The sequence below is a fragment of the Hibiscus syriacus genome, unplaced genomic scaffold (assembly GCF_006381635.1).
Source record: "Hibiscus syriacus cultivar Baekdansim isolate YM2019G1 unplaced genomic scaffold, ASM638163v2 tig00000916_pilon, whole genome shotgun sequence".
NCBI classification, from domain to species: domain Eukaryota; kingdom Viridiplantae; phylum Streptophyta; class Magnoliopsida; order Malvales; family Malvaceae; genus Hibiscus; species Hibiscus syriacus.
The window spans coordinates 402,885-430,685 of NW_024061833.1; the positions used below are offsets into that span (position 1 = coordinate 402,885).

A 27,801-nucleotide genomic window follows, 5' to 3' on the forward strand; every position below is an offset into this window, starting at 1 on the left:
TCAGCGGCTATAGAGGCTTCATATGCAGCCTTCTCCATCGCCTCCATATGAGGAATAATATGATTATGGAGATCGTGAACCCTAACAAGCACCTTAAAAAGGGCAGCCCAATAGTGATACATTCCATGATCGGCGTCCAACGTGATGGGAACAAGAGACTTAACATTGGTTATAGTCAAAGCCGGATGAAATTTTGATGTTTCAGCCATGGAAAATGTAGTGCAGCGGAAGAAGAAAGAAGAAAGATAGGTAGAGGCAGAAGGGAGGGCCGAATGTTAGGAGAGAAACCAAGAATGGAAACCCTATACTGATACCATGAAAGAGATTAATCTGTTGCCTTTCTCATTACTAAACCGTGGAATATATACATGATTACAGGAGATCAATTAGGCTACAATTAAGGAAACAAAGATATACATTCCAAACTAATGATACACACTATAAACAGAATATATTAAACATATATTCTAACACCCCCTTTTCTTCTGCCTTCCACCATTAACAAAATAGGTCAAGAAAACAAGTATAGAATATCTAAATTTACACTCTTCGATATTAGTTTCTTTTTAAATAGTTTGAGTTGATTATAAAGTAATTTGTTCATTATCATTATTAAATTTACCTCATTAGTATTAATATCATTTTAGAGACAAGCAAATAAGTCGATGGCTTTATAAATTATGTTATCAGTATTTATCAGACGCTGGTATTCATTTTCGTCTGCTTCTTCAATTCCTATGAGGACCTGAGCCATAGTAGCATTGCCTCTAGCTGCTATCATTGCAGATTCTAAAAACTCATGAAAAGTTGGCTGATATCCTTCATGCACCCACCGCGGCTGTTCATAATTAGCTTCCGCTGTTTTCTTGAACTGGACACCGGCAAACTTAACTAGCGGTTGTTAAGAATGTAATTAAAGATGATTGGCGTAAGTTTATTTACTTTACCTCGTTCCTAGTGTGAGAGACGGCGAAGGATCTCCCTTCATTTCTAACCATCTCCTAAACTTCATCATGAACATCTAATATTGTCTTATATAGAAGTTTTAGATAATCTGCTGGAAGTTTATCCATGGCTGTAACATCAAATCTAAAATCACACAACACAATTAGCATATTGTATGTTTGTTTATCAGTGTTCTTCGAGATGAATGAATTACAGATTGTAAATTAGTTAGAAAACTTTATAACTTTTTCATTGCATCAGTGAAACACTGGAGTTCTTCAAAATTACCGTAGGCATCGTACGTATCATCCATCAATATCCATAGTAGTAACAATTTAGTTTACATGTAGCGAGCACGCGCATAACGTGGTTCAAAGTAATACCCAACTGCCGTGAAGTAGGAATCGACAACTCTGTTTCGAATATATGTAAACTTTGATGCCATATTTTCTTCTTTCCACCAGCTGCAACACAAATAACATATCGGAATAACGGGTCATGGTTTGGCTAGTTAAGGTACAAAAAGATTTCATTACCTGCATAGTGCTATTAGTTCCTGTTGATGTAGCATCTGGATCCAGTTAAAATCATATTTAGCAAACTCATGCAGCGTCTTGTTTCTTGATGCATCCATTTCATAAAAGTAGATGAATTTCCTTTCTTCTAGTCTTTGCACGTCTTTGAGGTTGGGATAATTCAGGGCATTTACAATGTATTCAGAAAGATGCGGATCAATTGAATGGCTTGCAATGGACTGCAACTCCGGTTTCGTGAAAGTCAGGGCTTCATCTAAAATAGCATCACCATTTATCCTAAACTGGGTTGCTTCATGTAAGCTAATAATCCCCTTTATATCACTATCTTTAAACTTACCATTCGCATCCTTAAATTTGTTAAAAACATCTGTTTTAAAAACCCAATAATATCGCATAAGTATCCCGAAAAGAAAGATGCCCAATAACATCAGTTTCAAATCCAATATGATACTAGATTACACTTATCGATATGTGTATGTATGCATGCAAATACTAGATTATACTTACCAGAAGACATGTTATAACCATGGAATCTGAAAACTTGAAATACGACTGCAGTTTGTGTAAATCATGGTCAAAGACTTCACCAAGCGTGACAAAATGGTGAGCTAATTGCTTTTCTATTTCATTTTCGAAATGATGAGACACTCCTAAGCGGCATAGGGTATGTATGAGATGCATATTCGCTATTGGATCACTTGCAGTATCCACCAGCATATCCATCACCTTTGCTTTCAACACTTGAACTTGTTTTGAGCATGCTTCAAATTCCTACATACATGAACAAATGGATATTGAGGTTGAATTTGGATTGTCTGAAATTAAACTCTGTAAAATAAATGAACTAAGTGATGTAATATTTATACCGACTTATCAAATGGAAGTGTGAGGAAACGATCACCACATATGTCTGGTGCAAAGTTGGTCAGGGGACGAGCAATTTCCTGCTGGTCACTGTTTGCCGATTTTGTAGAAAGAGCAGCAAAGCAACTCTTGGCGTTGCCTCTAATATTCTTTACGCGCAGGGGGCGAAGGATTGGGTTTGGAGGAGAGAAAGGTTTAGAGAGGCAAAGGATGTTGCTGAAAACACAGACGTGGACTGTCATTCTAATTTGTGAATGCTAAGCAGTAAGCAAAGACTTGGGTGCTAAGTTGATGGCTAGCTGAGGCTACTTATAGAAACCAAGAAGAGTGTCCCTCTAGAGTCTAGAGAAATGTATTAATACATACGTGCATTGAATTTATATTATATGAAATGGGGGGTAAGTTTGAATAAAAAAGCAAAGATCTTAGAAATCCTCTTTTTGTTGAATTTTTTAAGCATCCATCACTTCCGTTCTTGTAATTTAATATTTGTACTGATTATCCAATGTTTTAGTGATTTTGATGATATGTAATGATGATTTCTTTTGAATACTAATATTTACTATTCTTATTGAGCTTTGTTCTTCTTTATCGAAATTGCGACTATACTTGGATTATTTGTTGTTTTATTATTATTATTATTTTGATCATCGTGGAAAATAAAACGTAGGGTTAGAATCCTTGACCTTAAAAAAAATTTAAAATAAATTTAAGAATTAAAAAATATAATTTTTTATCATGATTGGACTTTTTATTCGGATTGATCATGATTGGGCTTTCTTGTACCAAAATGTTGCTTAAGCAGTTAATTATTATGGTGGCTCAATTCCACTCGTCTAGGGCTCCATTATGTTCATGTGTATAATGTTCTAACATTTTTAAACGCTTACACTGTCGGCATGGCAGCATCACCTGGGTTCGTATATGAGCAATCATTTGTCATGAAGAATAAGTCTTTAACTAACACATACCTTCAATACTCACCTACATTTACAAACGCATTCAATATACGTACTCATATGGGCAAAATGGATTAAAAATCTCGGCTTCATGTATAATAATAAATCCTTTATTGCCTCCGTTTTGGTTGGTGGCATTTAACATTTTGCAATGGGGCATAATAACTATGTTTTTTTATAACATTCTAGTAAAATTTTAAAATAATTTTTTTCATAAAACCTAAGTCACCTAACCTACCTATGCAATTCAAGCTAGCATAATTGCACCATGCATGCATTAGCTTGTGTTTCTGGAACGTCACCTTCAAATGGCGTTTTCAACATGGAACCCTCTTTTTAACTCACCGCCGTTTGATCAACCAACTCACTTGAAACCTTCGCTATATAAGAATCCTTAGCTAATTCTAACCACCATACCAGAAACCATTGAATTCTAATGGCTAGCAAAACCAGTTCCTTGTTTGTTGGTTTCCTTTTCGCTGTAGGCATCGTGCTTGCTATTTCCGAGCAAGTGATTGCGGCACGAGACATGCCGAAGAACGATGATCAAATGAAGCATCCTGAGTTTCTGAAACATGACCGCAGCGTGCTCATTCCGGGACTCGGACGAGTGTTGCTGCCACCGGTTTTCAAACATCACCATCCACACAGTACCATCAGTGGTGGTCACACTGGAAGTACTGGCGGAAACTCTGGTGGCACAAGTATCGGTGGAAATAGCCAGATTCCGGGTGGTGATGACACATTCGTTCCAAACCCTGGTTTCGAGGTGCCGATCCCTGGAGGCCGTGGTGCAGCACGTCCTTGAACATGTGCTGGGCTATGGAACTTTGAATCCATCAGAGAATAAAGGCAATCGGTTATCGAGATCGAGTCCCCTTGTTGTCTATATGAATTGGAGTTGGTTGTCATTTTAGTGAAGTCTTAGAGTCTAGTCGTGTTTGCATTTTCCAGTCGGAAACTATTTGTTGCCTAAGTAATAATGTATATCAATTTCCAAATTAATTATTAATCGTGGTGTATTGTGCTTGTTTACGTCTTTCTTATATGTTCACTTAGTTCCTACTGAACAAAAAAAAATACTTAATAGCCTTGATGAAGTATTTTTCGAGAAATAGATTGAGTCTAAATTTATAATATAATTTTCTAAGTTTGCATTCCCTAATATAAAATTTTATATCAATATTTGTTGCAATCTGTCATGCCACTTAGAGAAACAATGATGTGAACTCATCCAAGCCTGGAGTTTCTCACCCTTTTGAGGAAACAGAGTAGTCTTTATCTCAAAATTTGTATAACAACATCTTCAGCCTGCACAACATCAAGCTGGACACAACTAGTAGAACCACCTCCATTTAATCCAATGTATTTTTGGCACCCATTTTATTACTGGTTTCCTAGAGTTCTTAAGGTAATTCTTATCCCCATGCCCTATATATAGAACATTGAGAACAATTTGGAGTTTCCAAGGTTGAAAATGCTGAAGAATTGCATCAATTGTATCAGCCTATCAGGGATTGTCTCCAAAGCTTCAATTTCTGTTCAAACTGTTACGATGATCACGACGATAACAATGAATAGAACAAATAAAATTGAAAACAAAAACATTATAATTTACATGAAAAACACTAGAATAGAAAAACCACAAAGCAGAGAATTTCCTTATGATATTAAAATTATAAGGATTTATAGATATATTGCCTCCCACGGATTCTAAGGTTTTATTATATTCTAATCCTAATCAATATTATCTATTTATTGGCTTAATTACTTGATGGGGAAGAAATATAATATTATAATGAGTGTTCTTTAATTCAAATTTTTGCTTCTAATAAAAAACTAACAAAATGCATATAGTTTTGTGTGCATTAGATGTGTGAAAAGATCAAGAAGGACATAGTTGAAATATAGTATCAATGCTTATTAGACTACAATACAAACCCTAAAACATTCTTTTCAATAACAATTTAATTGGAACGTCGGAATGATTTATAATCCAACGTTCGATGATTTTTTTTAGTTAATCATTGGTATATGATCTATTGATCGACTAATCCATATCATGTACTACAAAGGTGAGAGCGACTCTCCCAACATAGTTTGCTCCATTCGTAAACGTCAGCATTCGAACCTCTGACATTGCTTAACGACTCTAGTATCTCATCCAATTATTTTTGATAGATTTTAGGGTAATTTGTGTATGTAGTCACTTACTTATTTCTATGGTTGCATTTTGATTATCCAATTATTTTTTCTAAAAGCATAATTCCAAAATTAATCCCCAATATTTATCAAAATAATCATTTTATCCCATATTCTTTTTAGAGCATTTTGGTCCAATGTTTTATTTTAAGATATAATGGTCCATAACGTTTGACTAAATAGTCATGTTGACTCTTATTTTTTGGAGCATTTTGATCCCAACGTTTCATTTTAGAGTAAAAAGACATATATTATAGAGCGCTAGTCATTTGTTAAATAATAGTTTCCACTAACAAAGGGGCCTTTTGCCCTAAAATGAAACATTTAAGGCTAAAATACTCCAAAAAAAATATGGGTCAAGATGATTATTTTCATAAATATTGAGGGGCTAATTTTGAATTTATACATTTTTTAAATCATAGCTAACATAACATTTTTGTTCTATTTTGATCAATTACTGTTTAAAATTTAATAATTATATTCATGTGTTATCATAAGAGAATGTCACGTCATCATTAAAAAAATAAAAATTATTACGTTAACAGTTTTGCTTACTTTTTAAGATATAAGACAAAAACATAACTAAAATATAATATTGGATAGAATTTTTGAAAAGAGAATAATTAGATAACCAAAATAAAATCTTAAAAATAGATGAGTACCTAAATATGTAATTTATTCTTAATTTTATGACATCTTTAATTTCAAATTTAGGACGTATAAAATATCAAGTATTGTTTGACTTATTTAAAATTGTGTATCTTGAAACGATGATTCGACATTACTTTATTCAACAGAAGCTTTGGGTTTGCAGCTTGAAACTGTTAAATACAAGAAAACATGTCTACTACACGACAGATTAAGGAAGCAGCGCACTACAGAAGAAAGCTTTTGCAGATTTTTTTAAGCAAAAATATTCATAAAAAGATGAAGCACTCTAAAGAAACCTGAGGGTTCTCGATTGACTCACTGCCCTGTTGCTCCGATACGTCCTTTTTCCCATCTTCCTCTCTCTTACTCTGGCCCTCCACTGTCGCGCTCGCTCTAATACTTGTCTTTTTATCGGTTTTGCCGGTCACCGTCGCGGGAGTCTTCCCGACGGCACCGTGGCTCACCCCACCGGCTCTTCCTGTTCCGGGTGACCTGGACCTGGACCCAACGTTACGTTGCACAGTCCTCGCCGCACTTAATCCCCGTCCTCGACCACGGACACTTTCTCTTCTAGCTCGAACATTGGCAGGGTCTCCATTGGTGGAACCGGGACGTTTTTTTATTGCCTTTGCTGGGGACTTATGTTTGAGTTTGCTGTTGTCTTTACTCGTTGCTTCATCAAGGCATTCGGTTGCTGTCGTAGTCGTAGTTGTTGTTATGGTTTCAGAGACGCTGTAAATCTCTGATTGTTGAGAGATATGATAGGTTTCTTGCTCTTGATCTTCTTGTTGTATTTGCTTGGTCGCATGGGAAACCTGTGTTTCGGTTTTGGGTGGCGGCGGCGGAAGGGGTGGAGGAGTTTGAGTGATATTCTCTTGTTGGTTATCGTGAGGTACTTTGGGTGTTTCTGAAAGCACCAATACTTCTTTTATAACAGCTTCTTCTTCATCTTCTTGAGGAGGAGATGGGGTTTTGTGAGACCGTAGAATGGGAGGTTGGTACGGTGGATGATTGGGTTTGGTGGAGGAGGTGGAGCTGAAGCAGCAGCCCATATTTGGAGATGTAGAGTAGGGAATGGTAGAACTGAAGTAGGTGGGATTTTGATTTATGGTTTGAAAATTAAACGGCTGTGTTCCATCCATACAAGAGATACCTATAGCAGTAGAGAGAGGGAGGAATTTGAAAGGGGAAATGGTGGGCAGCTATCCACAGCAACACCCCAAAACTGCTGACACTCCCACTGCCTGTTGGCTACTTAAGCAAGCAATCCCCTCTCAACTCTCGAGTTGCTAATATTTCTTGGGGTTAATATTTATTAGTTCATAATTTTAACGGTAAAATATACTCTAACCTTTATATTTAATCATTAAGAAATTATTATTATTTCTTAATATTTTAAGTTTAAGCATTATATATATAATAGGTATAAATAATTTCAAATGATTGATAGTTTTTAACATATATTACTTTGTATTAATATCATATTAATAAAAATACAATTTTGTCATTTTAAAATTTTAATAATATTTTCATAATAATTATTTTTTTATATAATAATAGTTTGATATAGGGTAAAGTCAATAAATGGTCACCTAATTATAAGATGTTACTTTGTTGAGTCTTTTAATTATTAAAAGTTATAAAATTGTCACCTAACTATTGGGTATTGCTTTGTTGAGTCCCTCGAATATTAAAAGCTACAAAATGATCACTTGACTATACATATGTTCCAAACTAATCTTTTTTCGTTAAAAATTTGGCTGTCGTCTGAGCTAGATGTTAACCTGCTGATTGAGATATAATAAAATATGATCCTAGAACCATTTGACTTGTATAGTCGTTTGAGATTCTGAGATCAAATTTTATAATATCTCAGTTATTATGTTAACGTTTAGCTCATATTGTCGTCAATTTTTTAATGGGAAATGACGAGTTTGGAACGTATCAATAGTTGGGTGACCATTTTGTAACTTTTAATAAACATGGGACTAAAAAAAAGCAACGTCCTGTAATCAGGGGATTATTTTGTAACGTTTAATAGTTGAGAGACTCAACAAAGTAACCCCTATAGTTACGGGACCATTTGTGCTTTTCCTTTAATAATAAATGTTATTGCTTTATAGCATAACGTTATTATTTAACTGTTGTTTTGATCCGATTAACTCGTTTGATTTAAAAATGTCATTAAAAAAGACTAAATTAATAGATTTTTTTAAAATGAAAAATTAAATTTATTAAATTATTTCGAATAAGAAAAAATTGATAGAATATATAAATTTTAGAGAATAAAATTATTATTGTTTGTAATAATATTTAATTGACATGTTTGTAATTTTTGAAAGAGAAGAATTTTGCAGAAGAATTGTGTCTCCCTGATATTAATTTAAAATATCTGCCCGCACACACAGGGCAGAAGAATTGTGCTTCGTTCTCCGACACAATTGAGAAGTCTATAGAGGAAAAAACGGGCAGATATCTCAGCTGCTTTGTGGTGTTATTGTACCAGAAAAAACCATATTTTAATTTTTCATTTTAAAGTCGAAACTCGTGATGGTAGAAAAAGAGTCAAAATAAGAAGGTAAAGCCGAGTACATCTATGGAGGAAGAGAGTGAAAGTTCAACTCGGCTATTATGAAGATGGAGATCAAAAGAGAGCGTGTATTATCAACCACCACCTTATCATTCCTTGGCTGACCCTAGCAATGTCTATTAAACATCAATGCAGATATCTAAAATTGAATTCATTTCAAGTTTCAAACCAGACAATGAGAACCATGAATACTCAACCAGAGCAACAACAAAAGAACCTACTCCAGACTCAAACTTTGGCATTCCGAATGAAGTCGATGCAGGTTTGGCAATTGCAATCACTGAAACGGCAAATTCCACACCCAAAGCACACACAGGAAGTACAACCCTTGCATGTCGGAGAACGAGGGCAGCCCCTGTATACCCTTCGGCTTGCTCGCTCTTCCTCGATGTTGCATGTTATTCTGAAATGTGAAAATTTGTTAACTATAAGCCAGAGTGTATGTTGCCGACTTGCCATAACATATAGCAAATGATGAGAGTATTCTTAGTCTATAGTTGCGTGCATGAAAATTCAGCTTAGCATCACTTATAACAACTTGAAAGGATTAGTTGGGCTTAAAGTTCTATACACACCCTTAAAATGTTCATATAAAATACTTATAGGAGCATCATGGAATAAAAGTGGGGGACTGTCTAGCTTGGCTTAACTCTTTCAGTTTCTTGTCTGTCCCCTCCATCTTCCGCCGGTTAGTTCAAAAAGAGAGATGGGGTATACAAGGACAAAACTCAAAACAGAGAGAGTAAATTGCAGCTTGGTCAGGCAATCAATACGAAAACCGCGTGTTCTGGTAAATTAGTTAACTTTTATGAACTTGACAAATAAAACCATTTTCAAAATCCCAAAGGCAACAGTCAAACGGACATGAAAAGCAAGAACACTAGGACTAAACCACGTGCAGGGAAATTGAGCTGGTTATTCTAGACCTATGATTTCTTGTTGCACAAGTAAACAATGGCTTGGTGCCAAAAGTCCAAAACTATGCCTCATGTGCAGGACTAGGTTCTTCAACCAAATTTACTTGTTATGGTTCTCAACATCCAATCTAACTGATTTTTAAGTGAATCAAGTGGAATATTGGTGCTTTTAATATTATCAAAGAATATTGATAACTTTTAAGAAGCTGTGAACTCATAGGTTTTACGAGATTATAAATGCTGCTACCCATTTTAATTCAACTAATGCACATTAAGCACAAGGATCAAGTTCATATGGAAGGTCAAAATGATATAAATACACATAACAATTAAGTTCTATAAAGCAAACATCAAAAGGAGTAAAAATGCACTGATCATTAGGTCCTCTAGCCGTCCATGAAACACAGACATACAGAATACAATACCACAAGACATGACACGAACATATAACATGGCATTTTTTTAGGAAAAAACTATTTTTTAATAATAAGTTTTGACTTTAAATATTTTATACAATCAAATAACGAATAATTAAATACTTATGTCAAATACATGCGCGTCTCAAACAGAGATACAAGTACAACACCGATATGCCATGTCCATGACTTCCTTAGTAGCCATAAAAATAATGAAATGCTTTCATGATAGAGAAGAAAAAAAAAAGGGAGTGTTTTGTTTACCTCATGCATTATCTACATATTACATTTTAATTTTTACAATCGGGTATTTAAGGAGTTAAAAAGAAATATTAAGCCCGGAAGCATGCTTTAGAATTACTAATTCCTACAGGCTACAAATGCAATTTTATCAGATAAGAACATAATCAACAATGGGGAGACACACCTGTCATATTGAAGATCAGAACATTTCCAGTTCACATCTGCTGAAGCATCATGGTGAATCCTACATTCCTCTTTCGTCCGCAATCGAAATCTTCTCTCCTTGTCACACCCGGTACAGCGAACAAACTCATCACGATGACAAACTCTTCCATTATGGGATTTATTGATACCATTGGCACTTTTTGATGCTTGATTGTAGTATTTCAGAAATGCAGTCTTTGATAGTGAAACCTTCTCCCCGTTAACCATCAGCCAAACATTATTTTTCCACTTTCTAGCTGTCTCTCTTCCGGAATGCTTCTCAAATGCAGCAGGACTCAACTTGTCTGGTCGTGGTAATCAGCATCCTCACAATTAGGAAGGAAAAGAAAAGGACTTTAACATTTGGTAGGGAAATAAAAAAGTAACTAGGACTGTCAGAATAAGGGGAAAGATGATATCATATGCAGCTAACATTGGATGGCTCTATAATTCTATTAAACAGTGAAGGCAGAGATCACAGTACACTAGAGACAGCTTAAGCCTGTTTGAGTTATATTTAATTGTAAGAACTGATGCTGATAAAGCTGGACTCATGCATTTAAGTTAAAACTTTGATTAGCTCAAAGGTATGTTTTTTTCTCAAACATTTACACTGTAGTCAATACTTGGAACCGGTCATACTCCACAATGGCATGACATTAGAACAGAACAACATGTGCATGAACATCTTATTGTGGTACAAACCAAGGAAAAACCAGTTCACTGAGACAAAGCAACACATGCACAGTAACAAACTGTAAAACAGAAACCAAAACCAAACCACTTCTCACTCTATCAAAAAACTCGATTAAATAAAGAGAAAGCGACAGCTATCAACGTAAAATGCACCGTAGCTTGAATAAAATTTTGCATTAAACACGCACAAAATTCAAAACCCATTTCCCAGCAGAATCAAAGGTAAACAAGTATGGAGAAGGGAAGAAACAAAAGGATGAAGAAAAGGAGAAACCTTCATTGCAACCAGGGGTGCATTCGCATGCGATTTCAAGGTGACCATTAGAGAAAATCCTAAGCTTGCCAACTGCATCGCCATACCTATGGCTAGTACACCCGCATGTCACTTCTACAAAATCCCCTCCTTTCTTCAATCCACTTACCTCCCTCAACTCCTCTTCGCTGAACATCATAGATCCACTTTCTTTCTCTACCCCATTCTCCATTTCTCTCTCTTTCTCTCTCTCTAACAAAAATCCCGACGCTTCCACGCGCACTGTTTCTTAAAGAACCCCAGAAACTTCAAAGAAGAGAAAAATGGATCATATGAATAACGTTGAAGAGAGAAGGAAAATTTATAAGAATAAGAAGACTAAAAACAAAAGAAAAGGGCAGGAATAACAGGCACCTTTATGCTGATTACTGGTGGAGAATAAGTTGGAGAGAGAGAGAGAGAGAGATGAGTTGTCAAACGAAACAAATACCGTGCGTTGAAGGAGAGAGTAAGAGTAAAATTGTGCTAATCGCTTGACATTAAACGAGAAAGAAGACATCTTTGGGGCAACCGCACCTTGGTTAATGGAAAATATTTATGTTTTATTCTAAATTCTATTAAAAATTTATTTTTATTTAAAAATATTAATTTAAAATTTTATTAAAAAGATATAATATATCTCATGTTTTTCTGATAATATTTTTATTTATTTGTATTTAAGGTTGGAAATTCGAAATGACAGCCAAGAATGACCATATAAGACAATTACTTCATATGACAAATAACAAAAGCAATCCATCATTCAATCAAATTCATAAATGTAATGTCATTTCATGACAAAATAAAATGTTAGGTTGATCACAAAGAAACTTTACAGAAAATGCCATTAATGTCAAATGTGATTTATGAAAAACAATGGATTAAGAGCTTAAAGGGTCTGCATCCATTGAACCAGTACTAACTTTTGACTGAATGGTTATGCCTCGTCTTGCCAGCAACGTGCATGGCTACTGCGCAGTGGTCCACACAAGCTCATAGCCCATTGCGTATAAAAAAAAGGGTTTTACCGAGTCAAACTCACTGTCGCGTCTAAAATAATGCATATGAAAACAAATTTAAATTAGGTTCATATCAACAGATTACATCGATCATGCTGCTGATTACAATGATTGCCAACTTTATTTTATTCTTTTGGAACAAGCGAACCATACGAAATCGGCGCCACGCTTTGGCACAATCTGTCCCTGACTTTTGGCACATGGAAAAATGGACTGGGGGTACCTGGTGGTGGTCGACACAGCTACAGCGTTCGCTTGCAGATGTAGAAAGGGCGAGTTTATCCGATCCATCACCACATAAAGACGTCGTGGTTATAATATCGATATTATACTCTTTCAACATTTTACAGGTTTTAAGATACATTTGTTGAGAGGTTTAATTCATTCATTTTGATTTAGACGAAAAATAATTGTTGATATTTCTAACAAGTTAAAAAAGATGATGAACAATATATAATATGTCGTCACAAATTGTAAGGTATTACCCTTACAGCTCTGAAAGGACTAGTTGAAGTTTATCTTGAATGGTTGTTGGGCTACCATTTTGAAAGAGCCATAGTGGAGCTCCCTAGTTCCATATTCGTTTGACATTTTCATAAGTACTTGGGCGAATATTTGGCGGCCACCAACCAAAGCTTTGCTTTGTCTTACATTGAGCTCACTTTTTCGTAGAATCCAAATAGAGGGTGGAATGTTGGAGCCGCTCAAATCGCAGGAACAGGACTCCCGATGATGCCCAATTTGATGATGAGTTGCTAATGTAGACTTAGATTAATGTTTGTTCGAAGATCAACACATCAATTTGTGTCTGAAACCACATTAACTAGGACCCCTTCCCAATTATTTCAGGCCTGATTGTCCAAACCCAAAATTCTGTGTATCTTTTAGGTCACCGATATGATCATAACTTGGAATACTATCCTCTCATTAATGCATTTTACTATGGTCATACTAGGACAAAAAGATATATATATATATATATATATATATATATATATATATATATATATATATATATATATATGGTATCAAAATTTTATTTATTGATTCAATTTGGTACTTGAGATAAAAAATTAAGAATCACTATTTTATTTCAAAGCTTCTAATTTATTTCTTTGTGTCACTTGCCCTAATTCCTTCTTTGCGCGGCTTGCCTTCTTTTTCTTTTATCTTTATTGATTGATGGAGATACCAACATTAGTGTTGATTAACGACAGTCAATATTCATAGTTTTTCTTTATTTTTTATATCGCATGTTTAATTCTCTTATTTTTTTTAGTTTCTAATAATTTTACCTCTATGACACACTTTTTTCTTGTCTTTTGACATGTGTTTAATCTTCTTTATTTGTTATCCTGTTGATTTGTTTTATTTTGGACCATTGAATTGAATTTGGATATGTGTTTGTGTTTGAAGATAGTTTCCTCATAACACTTGACTTTGATTTGCAATTTTCGGTGATATTTCAATAGTTTGATTCTCTGGTGTGGTTTGTTTGCCACAGGGTCGGCCCTGGGCCAAGGCTAAAGGGACGTCCGCCCATGGCTCACAAATTAAAAAATATTATTAGTATAATATTTTCTTTTGTTTTTATAAGAAATTTTAAAAATTGTAAAATAAAATATTTTAAAAAAACTATAAAATAAATTAACGGGGCCATAAATTTATTAAGGTGTCAATTGTAATTATTAAATTTTTTATATTAATGTTAATAAATAGTTCCACTTCTAAAAAAAACTCTAATTAAAAGTTTATTGACACTGGTTTTTTAATTTCACCCCGAGCCAAAAAATAATCAGGATCGATCCTGGTTTGTTGATGCATTCAAATATATTCGTATCTATATTTTTTTTGAATTTTTGGATAGGTTTTTAACCTTTTCATTATATGTTCATTATATGATCTTAGATGATTAGTTTTTTATATCAATGATTATAAGAAGTGTCCTAATTATGTGTTTAATTTATATTTACGGTAAACATTCATTGTAATTTTGGATTTTTCCTATTTTCTTAATAAAACTATCAGCTTCTATTTGCATGAAAAAAAAACAGTACTTGAGATAATTTTATCCAATTAAATATCTTAGACTTGATTTCTTGATTCCAATTGAATTATGTTAGATTTAGATCCGACAGTGACATAGTTAGATGAATTTAAATAATTTTTAAAATTTTACAAAATAAGAATATTTCATTTCAAATTTAATAATTAATTGAACCAAAGAAACTATAAGGATCAAACTGGACTACTAAACCAAGTTTGTAGCTAATTAGCCAAAAAAAATCATAAGTACCAAAATTGAATAAAAAGCCAAGTATGTACCTAATCGGATAAAAAAAAATTATAAGTATCAAATTGAACTAAAAGTCAAGTTGTTACCTAATAACATAAAATATACCGTTTTTTTATGACTGGATCAAATTAGTCGGTTGAATTAAAGAATCGACATCGATTGAATTATTATCGATTAATAAATTGATAATACTCGATTGGGCCTTTGTTGGGTACTACACTTTGGGTTTGTGGTTATTGTCATTACTCTTTCATTCTTTTTAGATATAATATGAAAATAAGAGTTTAAACTATACATTTTTTTATTTATGTGTCTAAATAATTTTTCCGTCCATCTAGATGTTTATCGTTACAAACATATCTTAAATGCCTCGACTGTAATAACATTAAAAAATTACATAATGTAACATGTGTTACATGCTGGTAGTTTAGAAAATTTTCATGTAAAATAAAAATTTACAGGTATAATTTTTCTTTAAAATATCTAAAATTTTTGGAAATCTTTTTTTTGTTGCCCTCCTGACTTCAAGGCTTTGCCTTGAATAATTCGAACTGATCCGCGTAGCACATTTGATTTTGGTGAGTGAAAGTGAGAGTGAGGAGAGGAGAGGGGCACAGAGGGGATTTTGGTGGGCTCCAACAAATATTTTTTTACATACACAAAGATTTGAACTCAAGATCTTGCTTAAACAAGTCACAACAGGAATCAGTAGGTGAAAGTGAGAGTGAGGAGAGGAGAGGGGCACGGAGGGGATTTTTTTATATTAAGTTTTTTTTAATATTCTTTGTATTGTAATTGACACGATGAACATAATATATATTTTTTATTTTGTAATAATTATTTAAATGTGCTTTATTTCAATTTTTTATAATTAAGTTTATCGGAATAATACATTAAGGTGGTGTTTGTTTTTACATAGGTAAAAGGTCTACAGTCTATGGACCACATATGCAGGCATCTGCAGTAGAAGAGGTGGACCAAAAGTCTGCAGTCTGCAAGAAGAAGACTGTTTGTTTTTTAACGTCTGCAGACTGCTAAAATAAACTGAAATATAAATAAATTGATTTTTAAACTTAAAAGAGTTTTCCAATACTGAGATTTAAATAATTTTAGTTTTACAATACTAAAATTTAAATAATTCATACAACTACAATAATAATTTTTTTTAGAAAAACAAACACCACCTTGTTAATTCTATTATAAGTCTCACATAATCACATGTATTATTAGTTTTATAAGTTTTATAGAATAAAATTTATAAATGATCATTAAATTATATGATTTTTTAAATATGCAATTATGTAATACTTTTAATTTTTTTAAATATATATTCATAATTTATTTTTATAATTATATGATATTTTTAGAAAATATTTTTTAATTTATAAAATTATTTTATGATTATTTTTTATTTAATTGGGATTATACTTTAAAATTTTAAAAACATAATTTATAATTTTTTATATTTTAAAATCTTAATTATCAAACAATGAAATCATTTTTTATTAAGCAATGTGGTTTAAATACTTACATTTTGTCTAAAAATTTTAAATATAATTTAAAAATAACAAATCCAAAAAATATTATATTTAAACTTAAATCAAAATAATTAAAATAAATATATATATAAAATAATTTATATGATATAAAATTAAATATCTATAATATAATATTAAAAAAATAATATTTAATTTATTTTAAAAAATATTAAAATTAATATCTATAATATAATATTAAAAAATTAATATTTAATTTATTTAAAAAATTAATATTAAAATTAAAATCAAATATAATATAAAATTAAATATAAAACCTCTTTGAAGAGGTTAAAAGACGTCAGCAGATATAAGGTCACGTCTGTGCTGCGCAGACCACGCGCAGACGTTAGAAGAGCTTATGTCTTCTAAAAAATAAACGGTCTGCGAAGCCCAATGTCTGCGCGTGGTCTGCGCGGCGCAGACATAAGAGCTTTGCAGACCTTACACAGTAAAAACAAACACCACCTAAGTGACCTCAGTAATAAAAAGATAATGTTACTATCTTTATAAATATTGAATTTAAATAAACATTTATGTAAAGTAGACACTTTATCGATTAATCAAAAAATTATAAATATATCTTACTTTAAAACTATTTCAAATTATTAAAAAAATATCAAAATTATTTCAATAGTGACGGCATTACCTAAAAATATTATCATGTGAGGGCGATTTTTTGAAATACAAATCTTTATTCAAATTATATTTATATGAGAAGGATTTCACCAAAACTTATTTATTTCAGTATATAATTTATGCTGATACAGTTAATTTTATCATAGTTCATTAAATATTTTTTAAATTATGTGTTTTTCTAATTATTTTTCCTATAAATCATTTTTTTTATTAATTTGAAGTAAGTACAATATATTATTTGTTCGAATATAACTCTCAATCTTTTAATATTTAATGTGCTCGTACCCCAATATTCTCGATGCTTAAATCAAAATTCTCAAAAAATAACAACAATTTATTTACCAACAAAATCACTTAAATAGATTTATGATATAAACCATTTTTTTACATACTCTTTGTTTGGTGAGTAGGTCGATAGTTGTTGAGAACTGCAATTCACGCGCATTAACTAAGTTTATTTCTTAATTAATTAACATTTATTTCCATATCCTTCTGGCAGTTGTGTGGGTCATTTTCGTTTCGAAGTAGGCGTTTTTCTACCTCTCTTCCTTTACAACTCTCGTGTATTTCAAGTATCCAATAACTTAATGTCTCTCTTAATAAATATACTATTATTTTCTGCTTCTTCATCATCTATTTTCTGGGTTTGGTTAATGAATAGATCTGGAGGCAACATAGCATCAAAAAGCTGAGCTTTATTCACTACTGGCTAAATTTAACTTCTTTATATATATATTTCCTGGTATTGTTTGTGTCGGTTACTGTTTTCCTGCTGAATTTATCCTCCTGCATTTGCTCTGTTATTTTTCCAATTGGTCAGGCCCATGTTTTCTCCATTGATAGTGTCAAAATAATGATCTTTTTGCTTGGAACCTATGTTTTCTCTTGAAGAGAACTTGGTTTCAGATTAAATGTTCCCCATACATTTAACAAGGCGGTTTGGTACTCTTTCCGGTCCTCCCTGTATCTTTTTATTCCTATTTCCTAGTAATATTGGTTGGTTTTTTTGCTTGATTCTTCAACTTTATTGGGTTCTTTAGCTTAATCTAGAGGCCTGGAAAGTTTTTTTTTATTACCGACAATGAGAAAGCTTTATAGGAAACTTGTGTTGATACAAAATCCATTGACAAGTGTGAGGAAAAACGTCAATTTGCACTCTGGAAGGGTGTTTAGTGATAGAAAATGGATTATCCCATTTCTTGCATGCTTACTTGTATCGGTTACTTTGTTTTTCTCCGCCATTTTTTGGTTGAACAATACTCCTTACAGTGGAGATCAGTTGCCATTCGACATTATTTCCTTTGCTAGAGCAGAGGAGTCTAGTGGGTATTTTGTAGAATCGGATTTAAAGAAATCGTTTAACACGAGTGGATATGCAAACATGAAAGCACCTAGACTTGCATATCTTATCTCGGGGACTAAGGGAGATAGTCATAGGATGATGAGGACCTTGCAGGCAGTGTATCACCCCAGGAATCAGTATGTTCTGCATTTGGATCTCGAGGCTCCTCCTCGTGAAAGGCTGGAATTGAGTAATATGGTAAAGATTGATCCGACTTTTCGTGAAGTCGAGAATGTGCGTGTGATGGCACAATCGAACTTGGTAACATACAAAGGTCCCACCATGATTGCCTGTACCCTTCAAGCAATTGCAATACTCTTAAAGGAGAGCTTGGAGTGGGATTGGTTTCTAAACCTGAGTGCCTCTGATTATCCCCTAGTGACTCAAGATGGTTAGTGCTAACACTTTGGCTCTTTTACCTATTCATTATCAAGGCTGTCCCTTGTTATCGTATAAAGTGCTTAGAAAACAATGCCATGCTTGAGTATTAATTTTATCTCTAAATTGACTGTGAACTCTGCTTGCTACCACCTAATCTTATTGGACTTGCTTCAGTCCCTTACAGCATTCGAACAAATTACATGCTTGCTACACTCTTGAGTTTCTTTCATTCTTCTGTGAGAATTTTAGAACTTAAGGTCTAGACTGTGAAAAGGATTTTGAAGAGAATGGATGGCTATAACTTGCGTTTTATTGTTGTGGAGTGTTTTCTGAATCGGTCAGCTAAAATGTTTGTGGTCTTTCTAGCTTGCTTACCGAAGAATATTTGACATGTTTTCTGATTGTGCAGATTTGCTGCATGTTTTCTCCAACTTGTCAAGAGATCTCAATTTCATTGCACATACACAGATTGCTGGTTGGAAGTTGTAAGACTTGTCATGCTACTCTTGAAATATCCCTTTCCTTGTGCCTTAAATGTCATCTGCTTTACATGTGCGTTTACATGCTTTTGCAGGAGCTCGAGAGCAAAACCAATCATTGTTGATCCAGGCCTTTACTTGTCTAAAAAGTCTGACATTGCTTGGACCACTCAACGCCGATCATTGCCCACATCTTTCAAGTTGTATACAGGTTTTTACTCTTATTCCCTTTCCCTTATTTTGAGCACATAATTTCTGTAATTGTTTCTCAAATCATAGGTTGATTGCTTGCTCATCACCACTTTGATTATGTCAACCATGTTATCCTGAAATCTCTAATGGTGCTCTATAGTCATGGACTGATATGGTATCAACATATTAGTGTGCCAAATAAGGATAACTTGTAATAATTTATATTTTAAGCATACGATTTTGGTCACCTTTGTCTTTCACCTGCCTATATCTCCATTCTAAGCTATTTCCGGAGACTAGACTAAAAGTTTGCGAAGCCAATCCTCTTGAAACGTAACCTAAATCTTTAACAATCAATGATTGCTCGATGCTAAGAAATCAGCTTGAACAAGCTGCTTGGGAAATCACCAAGCAGCTAGCTCTCAGGATGCAATTTTAACAACCGTGAGATGGAAACTAGAGCATAGTCAGTGAGCGGAGCAATGTAGGACAGTTATCTTGTTATATGATGTTCTATAATGTATGATAGCAAGTATACTAGACTCCGGTTTTAAGCATTATATCTAAACTCATTGTGAGCAGAACTTGAAGCATGCAATCCTTTATGTATCATTTTGGTCGTGCTGGAGATCAATATGCCATTATAGTCTATACATATTATGTGGTAATAACATACTCCATTGCATCTTGAATTAAAATTGATAAACTTCTGGTTCTTTCTAGAAATAACGAATTTGAGAATGTCCCATATCAAGTTGGCTCCTTTGGTATTTATATCTTTCGGTCTATTAAGCAAGTTTAGATTAACATAAAGAAAGAAAGAAATCATTCTGTCCCTCCAATAATTAAGCTAGCTAGTATCATCAGAAAGCAACTACCAAGATTTGTAAGAATCATATTTTCCTGCAAATGCCCCAAAATTCTTCTCTAGTGTTAGAAGCTTCTGAATAATCAAATATTGTCGTAGGGTTTGTTGGTCAAAGAAAAGGGCAGCAGTCGGCGGCTTAGAATTAAAAAATGGCTGCTAAATGGCATGGGAAAATTATTTTTAGTCACTAGACTTTAGGGTATTTTCAAATATTAGTCCCTAAGCTTCAACTATAAATACCTTATCTCATTTAGCTTCAAAATTATCCCAAAATCATTTCTTTCTCCTAATACTAGAGAGCTTTCTTGTGAGTAGTGAGTGTTTTGTAAACACCTGTAAATTTTCTCTCTTAGTAAAAGATTTGCAACAGTCCGGAGACGTAGGCATAATTGACTGAACTCCGTTATCAATTTCGGGTATTATTTTTCCGCTTTTATTTCGCATTCTCACTATTCTAGTTATAGAGAAATTACTCGTTCTCGATTTATTTCCCAACAACTGGTAATCAGAGCTTTTGGTTGTGAATTTTGTCAATTTTTTTGTGAGATTACTATTCATATGAGTAGTAAATTTCGTGAATAGGAAAAAAAAATTCGGCGATACGAATTTGTCGACGGAGGTGTTCTAATACACGATGGTTCGCAAGAATTGTCAGAACCGATCCAAACAAAGTCAGATTCGAGTGGGAGCGATGGCTGTAGACGAAGGGAAGATGCGGAAAAATCTATATCAACCACTCTCTAGAAAGCATCCAGAGGGCATGAAGAATGAAGATTGGGCTCTTCTCGACAGGCAAGCCCTCGGAGTTATCCGACTGACATTATCTCGCAATGTTGCTTTCAACATAGCAAAGGAAAAGACCACGACGGGTCTTATGGCGACTCTCTCCAGTATGTATGAGAAGTCATCGGCCTCAAACAAAGTTCATTTGATGAGGCGATTATTCAATTTGTGGATGGCGGAAAGGGCATCAGTGGCTCAACACCTAAATGAACTCAACACAATCACAACCCAGTTGAGTTACGTAGAAATTGAATTCGACGATAAAGTTTGAGCTTTAATTCTCTTATCATCTCTACTAGACAGTTGGAATGCTACTGTTATAACAGTTAGCAGCTCGTCGAGAAAAAGTAAATTGAAATTCGACGATGTTCGGGATCTGGTATTGAGCGAAGAAATTTGACGGAGAGAATCGGGTGAAGCATCAACCTCCTCAGCCTTGCACACGGAGTCTAGAGGGAGAATTTCAGAAAGAAATTTAAATCGTGGCAGATCGAAATCCAGACAGTGAAAATCCAGAATGGGAAAGAAAGATTTTACCTGTTATAATTGTGGCAAGAAGGGTCACTTTAAAAGAGATTATCGAGCACTGAATAAAGATATCGGCGCACAGGAATTTGCCAACATGACAGAGGAGACAGGTGATGCCATGATTCTAAGCGTCAACAGTCTGATTAAATCATGGATCTTAGATTCAGGGGCATCTTTCCACTCTACCCCATGCTAAGAAATCATAGAGAACTATGTCAGTGGTGATTTTGGGAAGGTTCATCTAGCTGATGATGAAACCTTGAAGATTGTCGAAAAAGGAGACATCCGATTAAAACTGCCAAACCAGACCACCTGGAAGCTGACAGGAGTGATACATATTCCTGCCTTAAAAGAAATTTGATTTTTGTAGGACAGCTTGATGGAGAAGGATATAGTACAACTTTTTCAGGCTGTGAATGGAAGATTACCAAAGGAGCACTCGTCATTCTCGTGGTAAGAAGAGTGGTACTCTCTATGTAACCTCAAATTTAGAGAATATTATTGCAGTAGCAGATGCTGATGGAAAATCAAACATATGGCACCAATGGCTTGGCCATATGAGCGAGAAAGGGATGAATACACTTTTGTCAAAAGGGAAGCTGCCGGATCTAAAGAATGTAGATGCCGGACTATGCGAGGATTGTATCTTTGGCAAATAAAAGAAAGTCAATTTTGCAAAGATTGGTAAGACACCCAAGGCATAAAAGTTAGAGTTGGTTCATACTGATGTATGGAGACCATCTCTAGTTCCATCTCTTGCAGGCTCACTAAATTATGTCACATTCATTGATGATTCAACAACGAATGTGTGAGTTTATTATCTGAAGAAGAAATTAGAAGTCTTTGATACCTTCAGAAAATGGAAGGCCATGGTGGAAAATGAGACTGGTTTGAAAGTTAAGCGGTTGAGGTCTGATAATGGAGGAGAGTACAGAAATAATAGATTCAGAGATTTATGCGCAAACAATGGGATCAAGATGAAGACAATAATTCCCATGACACCGCAACAGAATGGCGTAGCAGAGCGCATGAACAAAACTCTGAATGAACGTGCCAGAAGCATGAGGATACATGTCAGATTGCCCAAATTGCTATGGGCTGAAGCTATCAACACTGCAGCTTACCTGATCAACGGTGGGCCCTCAGTTCCCTTGGATGGTGGAATACTAGAGGAAGCTTGGAGCAAGAAAGAAATAAACCTTTCACACTTAAGAGTGTTTGGTTGTATTTCTTATGTACACATAAATTCTGCTGAAAGAAGTAAACTTGATGCCAAGTCCAAAAATGTGTCTTTGTTGGTTATGGTGGTGATGAGTTTGATTACCAGTTTTGGGACTACGAAAATCGAAAGATCATCAGAAGCAGAGATGTCATTTTCAATGAGAATGTGATGTACAAAGAAAGGTCAACCATAGAATCAAGTAGTTCCAATACCGAAGCTGAAACAAAGGAATTTGTTGAGTTCGAGGAGATTTCTGGAAAGAATGTTCAGATCAGTCCAGAAGCAGTTCAAGAAGAACCAGGCACTCTAGAACTAAGACGTTCCTCTAGAATTCTTAAACCAACCCAGCGTTATTCGCCTTATTTGCACTACTTGTTGCTGACTAACAATGATGAACCAGAGTGCTATAATGAAGCAATGCAGGTGGAGGATTCAGCCAAGTGAGAGTCTTCCATGAAAGATGGGATGGACTCACTTATGTCAAATTAGACATGCGAATTAGCTGAATTACCACCAAGCAAGAAAACGCTCCATAACAAGTGGATTTACAGGATCAAAGAAGAGCACGATGGAAGGAAACGCTACAAAGCAAGATTGGTTGTCAAAGGTTTTCAGCAAAAAAAAGGTATTGACTACAATGAAATTTTCTCTCCAGTCGTGAAGTTGTCTATAATCAGAATAGTGTTGAAAATTGTAGCTGCAGAGAATCTACATCTTGAGCAGTTAGATGTGAAGAAAGCTTTCCTTCATGGTGATTTGGAGGAAGAAATATATATGAGGCAGCCAGAAGGCTTCATAGAGGCAAGCAAGAAAAACCTGGTATGCAGGTTGAAGAATAGCTTGTATGGTTTAAAACAAGCTCCTAGACAGTGGTACAAGAAGTTCGATAGCTTCATGAGTAGCAGTGGTTTTACCAGATGTCCAGCATATCATTGTTGTTACATCAAGAGGTTCGATAACAACTTCATTATTTTATTATTGTACGTTGATGACATGCTCGTTGCAGGCTCAGACATGCAAGAGATTATACACTTGAAGCAAAAATTGTCGAAGCAGTTTACTATGAAGGATATGGGCGCTGCAAAGTAGATTCTTGGGATGAGTATTAAGAGAGACACAAAGTCGAGGACTTTGATGTTATCACAGGCTGAGTACATCAACAAGGTACTCTCCAGGTTCAACATGCAAGATGTTAAACCAGTAAGTACACCTTTAGGTGTTCATTTTAGACTCTCCAAAGAACAGTCACCAAAGACGGAGGAAGAATGTGCACACATGGTGAAAGTGTTGTATGCCTCAGCAATTAGAAGTCTGATGTATGCCATGGTTTGTACTAGACCAGATATTGCTCATGCAGTGGGAGCTGTTAGCAAGTACATCAATAATTCGGGCAAGGTACACTGGGAAGCAGTCAAACGGATCCTCATATATCTGCGGGGTACTACAAACAAAGCACTTTGTTTCAAAGGTGGAGATACGATACTGACAAGCTATGTAGATGCTGACTTAGCCGAAAATGTTGACATCAGAATGAGCACTACATGATATGTCTATACTCTAGGAGGTACTGCATTCAGTTGAGTTTCTCAACTACAGAAAATAGTTGCTCTCCACAACCGAAGCAGAATATGTCGCTGTTACGGAAGCCAGCAAGGAGATGGTTTGGCTCCAAAGTTTATTGGAAGAGTTAGGCAAGAAAAAGAAAACAATGTCTTGTATTGCGACAGTCAAAGTGCTATCCATCTAGCGAAGAATTCTTCTTTTCATTCCAGGACGAAACACATACAATTGCGATATCATTTTATTCGTTCTCTTCTATAAGATGGGATTTTGAAACTTGAAAAGATTAGTGGAGCTCAAAATCCGACAGACATATTGACAAAGACGGTGACCACAAACAAACTGAAGTTGTGTTCAGCTTCAGTTGGCATGCTAGAATAAAAGACCAGAAATACTACCCTAGCTCATTTAGCTTCAAAATCATCCCAAAATCATTTCTTTCTCCCAATACTAGAAAGCTTTATTGTGAGTAGTGAGTGTTTTGTAAACATCTGTAAATTTTCTCTCTTAGTAAAAGATCTGCAGCAGTCCGGAGGCGTAGGCATAATTGACTGAATTCAGTTATCAATTTCGGGTATTATTTTTCCGCTTTTATTTCGCATTATCACTAATCTGGTTATCTGGAAATTACTCGTTCTCGGTTTATTTCTCAACAAGGTTCCCATAAGCTCGCTAGTTGTGTTTCTCGGGAATTCTGAATGCCTGGTTTTAAGATCAATTTCGTTTTTGCCTTTGTGGCCTGTTGTATGAAATTTTCTCGTCTCTGTGAATGAATAAAAAAATTGTCTTGGTGTTGCTTAGCTTTGCTTGATCTGCAGGTTATGCATGGGTAGCACTTACTAGAACTTTTGTTGAGTATTGTATATGGGGGTGGGATAACCATCCACGGACCATCCTTATGTACTATACAAATTTCGTTTCCTCTCCGGAAGGCTATTTTCATACCGTTATTTGCAACACCGACGAGTTTCGTGGCACTGGAAAAAGTCATGATCTCCACTACATTGCTTGGGACACTCCTCCAAAGCAACACCCAAAATCCTTGCCAATGAAAGACTTCGACAAAATGGTGAAAAGAAACGCTCCCTTTGCCCGGAAGTTCCACAAGAACGATCCAGTGTTGGATAAAATTGATAAAGAGCTTTTGGGCCGCACTGACCATTTTGCTCCTGGAGCTTGGTGTATTGGGAGTTCAGAGGGTGGAGCCGACCCATGTTCCATACGCGGCAATGATTTTGTGTTTGCACCAGGACCTGGTGCCAAGAGGCTGCAAGAACTTGTTAAAGGTCTGCTATCCGAAGATTTTCGGAAAAAAGTGTTCATGATAATTGTAAAGTGTTGGAGAATTCCAAGTGACTGTATTCATACCTTATTAATCACATATCTATAAAGAATCAATTTTCACAGTTTCGTAAAAACAACAAACTTAAAATCGAAGTTACCAACTATGTGCATTGTTTTTTTCTGTGTTCTTAATTATGTTTGATGAAAATTGTAACAAGATAATAACAACGAGAACGACACCAACAACAATGGCAATGCAACTCCATTTCCTCGAGCTTTTCTGATATTCCTCAGCTACCTCCAGCTGCTCAGCCCCTTTCATTACAAGTGAACTTGCACGAGCGATGTGGCTCTCGATGTCATTCAGTTGGTGGCCCTGTGCCTCCACTAGGACCGCCATGTCCAGGAATAGTTGATGAAGCTCGACCAACCCCTTTACTATTTCCTGCATGGCATCGTGCCTCTCTTGTATCTCTGAAATTGTATCCAGAATCTGCCCTAGCCCTTGTTCTTGAATTGCCTGTTGCAAGAACGTTTCACTTTCTCTGCTTTCAATCAGTTTTTCGATCATTTCTTCATCTGCTTTCTGTCCAGTTACTGTAAAGTATCCTCTCTCTACGGTATCTTTCTATTCTTCTGTCATTCTTGCTCTTAAACCCTGAAAATCATCCATCATAGCCTTTAGTTTACTGCCTAAGCCACTAACAACAGATGTCCTGGTTCGAGAAGCCGATATTCCAGGACCGCAGCCCGGAAGTTTCTGATGAGCTGCATTTGACTTTTCAAGTGCTTCAAGTTTGCCCTTAATGACTTTGACCCGTTTTAAGACCTGCTCGACATCCAAGTCCATTTGGGCTCGAAGATCCTTCACGGCTTTAGCACTCTGAGCAGCTTTGGTCTCTTCATTCGATTGTTGCAACCTGTTGTACACCTGCTCAACCACTCTCATATCATCCTTCACATTGTCTACATCTTCGAAGAACTCATCAAGGTTCACCACCTCGTTCCCGGCCTCCAAGTCATCCAAGTGAACTTGTTGCTTGAGATCTGAATATCTCTTGAATGAAATAGAGAACAGGTCATTCATTTCTTCAGCCTTGATGGGATCGATGAACTTTCCTCCCTGGATCTGCTGTTCCTGCTATAAGCTAAGTTCTAAGGAGAAAACGGAGACTAAAAAGCAAGCCTTTCATCAATGGAGGCGCACTAAGGTACACGTTTTTGTAGAGCACTAATTATTTAAAATTTCAGCTTTTGCGACCAACCAAATCAACATGGATAGGGTAGTTATTATATTCTTAGTCTTGGCTTCTTCCTGATTGATAACTAGGTCAATGTATCTGCAATTAACAGGCTAGCAACAATACATAAATAAAACATTTGCATAAAAAAGAAAAAAAATTGTGGTAATTATTTTAAACCATATAAATTTGTTCTTTTTGCACCGATTTGTAGAAGTTTGTGAATGAAAAAAGAAATATTTCTTATGGTACTTATTGTATCTGCCTTAGCTGTGAATTCAGTTCAATAATATAGCACATTAAGCTCCTCTCCTGAATCTGAAAGATTTAACATCAAATGATGATCATCATATTCAGTTTCTGAATAATAAAATCTACAAAAGTATATATGGTTATACGATGGTGTTATGTCACGATTTTTCGACTTATTCGATCGTCTCATAGTTTTACTTCTAGGATAGAAATCATCCTGAAAAGTTCAATGCACTCCTCTAGCAATAGCTTTTCCTGTGCAACCACCTCTGCTAGTTCAGAAACTAATGACACGGTCTTCTCAATCTTAGACACCATTGGCAGGGTAGGTGTCATTTAAAAAGCTACACAGATTACTAGTTTAGCGTATATAAAAATGTGAAAATCTCCATACCCCCGGTGAGGAAGCAGTTAGCATCGTCTTGATGGATGCAGTGAGTTCGGATGCATGTCGAAGTGCCATCGAAGCTGATTGTGCGTCGACCTCTGCTCCTTCCACAAGAGGCACTTTGCAAACAACAGCATGCAAACATTCTTTAGTCATGGAAATGGCTGATGAGTGTTGCCTTTCCATATCTGCCCAGGATTCCAATGCCTTCATCTGCAGATATGGTTAACAAATTCTATTTAGAACATAATTATATAAACATTCCATTGTAAGTATG

The 27,801-nt window shown here is 35.1% G+C and overlaps 6 protein-coding genes and 1 pseudogene across 7 annotated transcripts; 2 read left to right on the plus strand and 5 right to left on the minus strand.

The window, feature by feature from the left end:
• Nucleotides 1-643: 643 nt before the first annotated feature.
• LOC120116777 (probable terpene synthase 6) lies at nucleotides 644-2,214 on the minus strand. Its single transcript, XM_039137191.1, has 5 exons — nucleotides 1,989-2,214; nucleotides 1,482-1,848; nucleotides 1,290-1,409; nucleotides 1,008-1,089; nucleotides 644-871 (listed from the first exon to the last, which is right to left on the minus strand). Exons 1-5 carry the CDS (start codon nucleotides 1,996-1,998, stop codon nucleotides 644-646), a joined length of 807 nt encoding a protein of 268 aa, XP_038993122.1. The 5' UTR covers nucleotides 1,999-2,214.
• A 1,520-nt stretch (nucleotides 2,215-3,734) lies between these two features.
• Nucleotides 3,735-4,309, plus strand: LOC120117402 (putative cell wall protein). 2 transcript variants are annotated; one of them, XR_005515627.1, is made up of 2 exons: nucleotides 3,735-4,166; nucleotides 4,212-4,309. XR_005515627.1 is itself a non-coding variant. In XM_039137690.1 (2 exons), the coding sequence occupies exon 1, from the start codon at nucleotides 3,741-3,743 to the stop codon at nucleotides 4,110-4,112; it is 372 nt and encodes a 123-aa protein (XP_038993621.1). In that variant the 5' UTR covers nucleotides 3,735-3,740; the 3' UTR covers nucleotides 4,113-4,158; nucleotides 4,204-4,309. The 2 variants fall into 2 exon arrangements, 1 of the variants encoding a protein (XP_038993621.1); XM_039137690.1 differs by having other exon boundaries at nucleotides 3,735-4,158; nucleotides 4,204-4,309.
• Nucleotides 4,310-6,255: 1,946 nt separating this feature from the next.
• LOC120117386 lies at nucleotides 6,256-7,305 on the minus strand. Its single transcript, XM_039137670.1, has 2 exons — nucleotides 6,477-7,305; nucleotides 6,256-6,327 (listed from the first exon to the last, which is right to left on the minus strand). The coding sequence occupies exons 1-2, from the start codon at nucleotides 7,297-7,299 to the stop codon at nucleotides 6,293-6,295; spliced, it is 858 nt and encodes a 285-aa protein (XP_038993601.1). The 5' UTR covers nucleotides 7,300-7,305; the 3' UTR covers nucleotides 6,256-6,292.
• Nucleotides 7,306-8,708: 1,403 nt separating this feature from the next.
• Nucleotides 8,709-11,770, minus strand: LOC120117394 (protein ULTRAPETALA 1-like). The gene is made up of 3 exons (XM_039137681.1): nucleotides 11,498-11,770; nucleotides 10,508-10,832; nucleotides 8,709-9,150 (listed from the first exon to the last, which is right to left on the minus strand). Exons 1-3 carry the CDS (start codon nucleotides 11,706-11,708, stop codon nucleotides 8,976-8,978), a joined length of 711 nt encoding a protein of 236 aa, XP_038993612.1. The 5' UTR covers nucleotides 11,709-11,770; the 3' UTR covers nucleotides 8,709-8,975.
• A 6,039-nt stretch (nucleotides 11,771-17,809) lies between these two features.
• On the plus strand, nucleotides 17,810-25,749 carry LOC120116786 (beta-glucuronosyltransferase GlcAT14B-like). The gene is made up of 5 exons (XM_039137204.1): nucleotides 17,810-17,925; nucleotides 17,993-18,737; nucleotides 19,137-19,212; nucleotides 19,302-19,417; nucleotides 25,178-25,749. The coding sequence occupies exons 2-5, from the start codon at nucleotides 18,086-18,088 to the stop codon at nucleotides 25,747-25,749; spliced, it is 1,416 nt and encodes a 471-aa protein (XP_038993135.1). The 5' UTR covers nucleotides 17,810-17,925; nucleotides 17,993-18,085.
• Nucleotides 25,750-25,797: 48 nt separating this feature from the next.
• Nucleotides 25,798-27,074, minus strand: LOC120116794 (annotated as a pseudogene).
• A 62-nt stretch (nucleotides 27,075-27,136) lies between these two features.
• Nucleotides 27,137-27,778, minus strand: LOC120116803 (QWRF motif-containing protein 3-like). Its single transcript, XM_039137225.1, has 3 exons — nucleotides 27,531-27,778; nucleotides 27,335-27,442; nucleotides 27,137-27,202 (listed from the first exon to the last, which is right to left on the minus strand). Exons 1-3 carry the CDS (start codon nucleotides 27,735-27,737, stop codon nucleotides 27,137-27,139), a joined length of 381 nt encoding a protein of 126 aa, XP_038993156.1. The 5' UTR covers nucleotides 27,738-27,778.
• Between the last annotated feature and the right edge of the window lie 23 nt (nucleotides 27,779-27,801).